The sequence below is a fragment of the Camelina sativa genome, chromosome 13, assembly GCF_000633955.1.
Source record: "Camelina sativa cultivar DH55 chromosome 13, Cs, whole genome shotgun sequence".
NCBI classification, from domain to species: domain Eukaryota; kingdom Viridiplantae; phylum Streptophyta; class Magnoliopsida; order Brassicales; family Brassicaceae; genus Camelina; species Camelina sativa.
Window position 1 is genome coordinate 13,942,162 of NC_025697.1, and position 6,000 is coordinate 13,948,161.

Consider the following 6,000-nt stretch of genomic DNA (forward strand, 5'->3'; position numbering starts at 1 on the left):
TCTGAAGACATTGCCTGGTCCCGGTCACTTGGCTGAGAACGAGCAAATGAGGTTGTCTCTCACGCGTTGCAATCAAGTGTGTCCTCATATGCTCAATACGCTCCCGATGTACCCCGATCTCAACAGCAGCCTTTGCACTCTCTTCCTCCCCGCGATCATCTCGCGCTTTCTTGAGACGCGTTGTCTCGGAATTGAGCTTCCTCTGAGACTCCTTAAGCGAAGCCGTCAGCTCCTTGACGAGCGCATCACCATCCTTGCTTGATTTCTCGGCCTGAACCAACGTTTCCCGGACAAGCGAAGTCTCCCTTCTAGCCGCATGCACCTTGTCCTCGTAGTCGCCAACAAGGCGGTTCGTCCAGCTCATCGCCTAAGTGATCAAGAAAAATAGTTGGATTACGGCTAAGCAAGATGCACATTAAAACAAACTGTAGGATCAGACCCTAACCTGAAACTGCCGACGAACGGTCTCCTCATACGTGGTCGGTTATGTCATCGCTCAAAGATCTTCTGTTCATTATGCAAGATGGATCTAGAGACATGGAATTGTACGCGACGAGATCAAGCATGTCATCGCTCATCGGACTAGGGGGGACCATTGTTGGATATGGGCCTTGTCCCCAACAATTACAGAAGCCCAAACAGAAAACCTTAGAGAGTTTTGGGCCTGAAGTTTTGGATATGGCCCATCTGGCCGCAAGAGCAAACTGGTAATTTTACAGAGGAACAGAGGAAGCCCTAGGTCACTGGCCCACTATATATATCAGATGTCAGTGTTAGAAAAAGGGATCCACTTTTGGAGCAATTAGAGAGAGAAGAGCTTTTATATTCGTATTAACGACGCTTAGCTCCTTAATTGTCATTTTCTGTAAACACTCTCTTCAACTCAACGTTAATAAAAGGACCATTTCCGATTTATCCCCATTAATATTCGTATTATTTATATTGTTGATTTCAGACATCAACATTCCACAATCCTCTATTTCCCAAGTCTCACGTACATTTTGAATCTATTCTCTCTCGGATTGTTCTCTTGGGTTTGGCTTACACCATCACCACCAACCAAGACTCCATTCCTTTTCGACAGTTCTTCCAAAGAGATATTTATTCCTCTCCTCTGGCATGACATGAGTGTAACCTTAAGACGTACGGCACAATGGTAAATTTCCCTGACCAGCCATTCTTACAAGATAAAAACATCCAAATATCCAGTTCTTATTTCTTAGTCTTCGATGAAGTCAGATACACGTCTCTCTTAAATATTTATTGTTTTTTTTTTTTCAAGTTTTGAAAGTGTTCCACATTGATCTATGAAAAATACACCAAAAATATAGTAACAGAAACCGTAATATGTTAATATCATCCCAACAGTATGGAGAACTTGATATTTGACATAAACGATGTTCAGGGTTCCGCTCAGGTTCAATAGTCGGATAATCTCAAATTTGATACATGTTCCATTTCTATAGTTGTGACATTGCATATGATAAAATCAATCACTTTACTTTACCAGTTTGCATGATATCTCAGTTAAATTATTGTATAAAATATCTTATACTCTCATTTATGATAATTCGAAAATCTATTGCAGCAAAACAAATACATTTCAAAAATGTTAATTTAATCTCTTTGTCCCGTACGTAGTACGGGGTAGGATACTAGTTTATTTATAAAACTAAACAACATAACCGGAAACCCCAAAACCAGAATTCCCATGATACGGAACTGTTAATCACGGTTCAAAATTCAATCTCGTTAATCATAAGCGAACTTTATATACCTTACTAACCGATTTTATGACATAATCGAATTCGAATCACTCAAAATCCAAACAATCCGAACCGATTTTCTTATCGGTTTAACTTAACTCCTTTACTCCAAAAATCGAATCACCCCAAACCCCAACCAATCCGAACCAACAAACCCAATATGGCCATGGATGACTGTGGATGATTTGGTTAGCCAGGTGGCTATGCATTAGTGGTTATAAACTAATCTACGTGGCTTAATCTCCCTTACACAAAAACTCTCTCTGCTTTTTTCACGCCCCCCACTTGAGTTGAGCTCTTCCGCTTAACGGCGTGCTTCGCGACGAACCGCCATAGATAAGGTTCTCTCTCTTTTTTTCCTTTTCCCCCTCAGGTTGAATAAAATGATGTGGTGGCGATTAAGTTAGCCATTGGGAGAGACGAGTTTGTTTGCTTTGCATGAGTCTTAGAGAAGACGAAGAGTACGAATTAATTACAACTCCATTAAAAGAGTTCAATTGCTTGAAGAAGAAAGCTTAGGAGAAGAGGAGAGAATCAAATCCCGGAATGGTTGCTTCCATGGCTCTGGTCCGGCACCACTCTCCGTCATTCGATTTTCTGTTTCATTTCCCGGTCGACAGGAGCCGTTTTTTATCGCCGGTGGCGTTTTCTACAGTTCGTCATCGCTTCCCTTGTTGTAGATGGTTAAGTCTCACCTCATCACCTTCATATTCTCGCAGGTTCGAAAAACTCCTGGAATTCAAACCGTTTTGTGATTTTGATCTCTGATGCTGATTGTGAAATTTTCTGTACTCGTGATTAGGTTGAACAGCTTTAATTCAAGGTGTTCGATTATAAACACTGATGTATGTCATGATTTTGTCACTACTACTGATGATGACATCAACGAGGATTTGCCTACTACTACTCCAATTGAGGATCATTCTATTCCAATTGTTCATCTCGATACCAATCTCGCGGTTACTGATTCTCTCAGCTTACTAACCGAGTGTACTTACGTAGATACCGTTTTGACAGCATTGCCCGTATGTTCTTCCTCATTTTTGGTCAAGAACCAGGAGTTTCTAATAGTGTTGCTTGAGCTAATCAATCTTTGGTTTCTTGTTCTTGTGTTATAGGTCTTGTCTGAGGAGGAGCAGACTGCCATTGCAGCCACTCCAGCTCACCCTGAAGGATTATATGGTTAGAGCTCTCTCTCACTAGTTTTCTGAATTGAACTTGCTGAGCAAATGAGATTAAAATGTTTTCATTTTTGGCATTTATCAACATGATGACATTTACTTGGTTTTTATCAGTCTTATATGCGAGTTGTTTGGTCGGAAATTTGGTTGAGCAACTTTGGAATTTTGCGTGGCCGTCTGCCATTGCAATGCTACATCCGAGCTTACTACCTGTGGCAGTCATGGGCTTTGTCACTAAACTGGTGATCATTGCTGGGGGTCCAGTTGTTGGAAAGTTTATGGATTATAGTCCAAGAGTCCCTACATATATCTCGTTGAATGTCGTTCAGGTAATTTTTTAAGAAACATCTTAATGATTCAGTATATAACATCACATATGACTTTGTGGTTACTTTCCTTCAACACCTGTCATCAGACATAGCAGTTAAGTGTCATAAACATAGTTTATATCTACGTGTTCAGGCAGCTGCGCAAGTGCTATCTGCCGGAATGATAATTCATGCATACACTGTTCCTTCCACATCGGCATCGTCTATTCTTCTGCAGCCTTGGTTCTTTGCATTGGTATTCGCAGGGGCCATTGACAGCCTATGTGGAATAGCATCTGGAGTCGCCATAGAACGTGATTGGGTTGTATTGGTATGCTTTCTTTGTGATGCCATTGAATACCTGTTTTCGTCAGGGGAAACACCTACTGAAGTAATTAACTTATCATTTGGTAGTTGGCGGGAATAAACAGACCAATTGCTCTTGCACAAGCAAATGCTGTTCTACACAGGATTGATCTGCTTTGTGAGGTATTGTAATCCTCTTTATAGATGTTTTGTGCTTTCTGCTCCTTTGATTCCATTATTAATCAAATGACAAAATTTTAACCTTAAACAGATTGCTGGGACGATGTTATTTGGCATCCTCCTATCCAAATATGACCCTGTGACCTGCTTAAAGTTTGCTGCCACACTAATGATAGGTTCTTTACCAACCATGGTAAGTAACAATGCCCTATAAACTTTTGGTTACTCTTCTTTCGTCAGTATGGTCTCTGAAGCTAAATAAATGAAACACAAAGCTGCTGTGTTGTATGAGGCTGAACTATGTAGGATCGAATAATCCCTATTTCTTATGGGCCAAATGTCCAACTCTTTTCTTCTTCATCAGACAAGGCTGTCTTTTTTGTTTAGTTTGGATAATTATCATGGTTATTTGAGCTTAAGCCTAGATCCGGTATCATCAGTTTTCTTAACTAGATAAATGTCTTGTCATCAACATTGGAGTGATGCTGTTTTGCTTCAGATCCTAGAAGCAACTTCATTTGAGCATTACCTATTTTACTGGGACTTCTTTCCGACTTGCAACTCTAATAGACAAAATCTGTTTTCTTCAGACAGCTCTTATATGGCTGACCAACAAGTTCTCCTCTGGTGTTCTGGATCGTCCTAAATGCTCCCAGAGCAGCTGTGCTGCTGAAGGACCTCGTTCTGATACCGACAATATTTGTAAGAAGACCTTATTACTTCAAAATGTATGGATAAGCATATTATAAGACTCGAGCATTTAGACATCACAAATACCATTTGCTTTGTTCATCAGTTGATATTGGCATGGAAACTATCAAGCTCGGATGGAAAGAGTATATTCAACAACCAGTTCTTCCCGCTAGCCTCGCATATGTCCTTCTCTACTTCAACATTGTCCTCACCCCAGGCAGCTTGATGACTGCATTTCTAACACAACGATGTATGCTACATTAACTTGGTCCCTCACTTTTCTTTAGTGAAACTTTTTGGGACATTACTCAACAGAATTTACACCAAACTGTCTCTTCAACAGGTGTGAATCCATCAGTTATTGGGGGTTTCAGTGGATTATGCGCTGTTATGGGCGTGGCCGCAACCTTCTTATCAGCAAACTTGGTCAAACGATTTGGCATTCTAAAGGTTGAACTTTGTTTCCGCCATTTAGTCTCTTGAGCATGTGTTGCGTTCAAGTTGGTTAATGTTATTGCGATTGCATTTTAAAACGATGCAGGCAGGTGCAGTAGGATTATTTTTCCAAGCTTCACTCCTTGCTGTTGCTGTTACTGTTTATTGTAGCTCTTCTCTATCCCAAACAAGCCCACTCTTCTTCTTCCTTTCCATGATTGTAAGTTCCTACTCCTCTCTCTATTTTTAACCAGTAAGATTACAGTTACGGGTTGACTGAAAGGGAAACAAAATGCAGGTATTATCGAGGCTAGGTCACATGTCTTACGGTCTTGTGGGAGCTCAGATTCTCCAAACCGGAATTCCATCGTCCAAGGCCAATCTCATCGGTGCAACAGAGATCTCAGTGGCGAGTCTAGCTGAATCGCTGATGCTCGGAGTAGCCATAGTGGCAAATGACGCTTCCCATTTCGGTTTTCTTGCGGTTCTGTCTCTTTTATCAGTTGTTGCGGCCTCTTTGATATTCTGCAGACTGCTGAGAAATCCCACTGATGAACAAAGACGACTCTTCTCCTTCGACCCTCTCTCACATTGATTTGGAGTTTTTACATTGAAATGTTTTGTATAGTAGTTTCACTTTCACTGTATAAATTATTTATTTAAAGTATAAAGAAAAAAAAAACCATGATTTCTGACTTTAGCGTATCAATTTTAAACTTCAAACTAGGCTTGACCCGCGCTATGCCCCTAGGATACTTTTTATAACTATTCTTAAATATATTTAATTATTGAAAATATGTTTTTTTTAACTGAAATAATTATAAAAACTACAGTTTATACAATGTTAAGATAGAAAAATGCACTAATCAATAAAAATAGAGTAATCTCAAAGTCAAGCATAGGATGGCTTATAAATGTTTACATATAAATTGGGTAAAATTAATTATATAAATAGTCTAACTAATCCTAATATATGTTCTATTTATTTTCTTTACTTTTGTGGAAGATATATTAGTATAGTTTGATTTTGTGGTGTTTTTTTGTAGTTTTTACAAATTTAATCACATAATTGTTATATAGTGTTTTTTTGTCTTGTTAGAAAAGTTATTATTTGTCAAACTACATAGACAT

The 6,000-nt window shown here is 39.4% G+C and overlaps 1 protein-coding gene across 1 annotated transcript; it reads left to right on the top strand.

Moving 5' to 3' along the window:
• LOC104736704 (solute carrier family 40 member 3, chloroplastic) lies at positions 2,036-5,569 on the top strand. The gene is made up of 12 exons (XM_010456740.2): positions 2,036-2,485; positions 2,569-2,791; positions 2,885-2,948; positions 3,062-3,276; positions 3,410-3,586; positions 3,670-3,744; positions 3,833-3,934; positions 4,332-4,443; positions 4,538-4,684; positions 4,778-4,884; positions 4,976-5,089; positions 5,168-5,569. Exons 1-12 carry the CDS (start codon positions 2,313-2,315, stop codon positions 5,462-5,464), a joined length of 1,806 nt encoding a protein of 601 aa, XP_010455042.1. The 5' UTR covers positions 2,036-2,312; the 3' UTR covers positions 5,465-5,569.

Bases quoted from the DNA above. Each gene is read 5' to 3' on its own strand.
- LOC104736704 (XM_010456740.2), top strand. From the start codon at position 2,313: ATGGTTGCTTCCATGGCTCTGGTCCGGCACCACTCTCCGTCATTCGAT. The intron at 3,935-4,331 runs GTAAGTAACAAT...TGTTTTCTTCAG, and splicing joins TAGGTTCTTTACCAACCATG to ACAGCTCTTATATGGCTGAC. The intron at 5,090-5,167 runs GTAAGTTCCTAC...AACAAAATGCAG, and splicing joins TCTTCTTCCTTTCCATGATT to GTATTATCGAGGCTAGGTCA.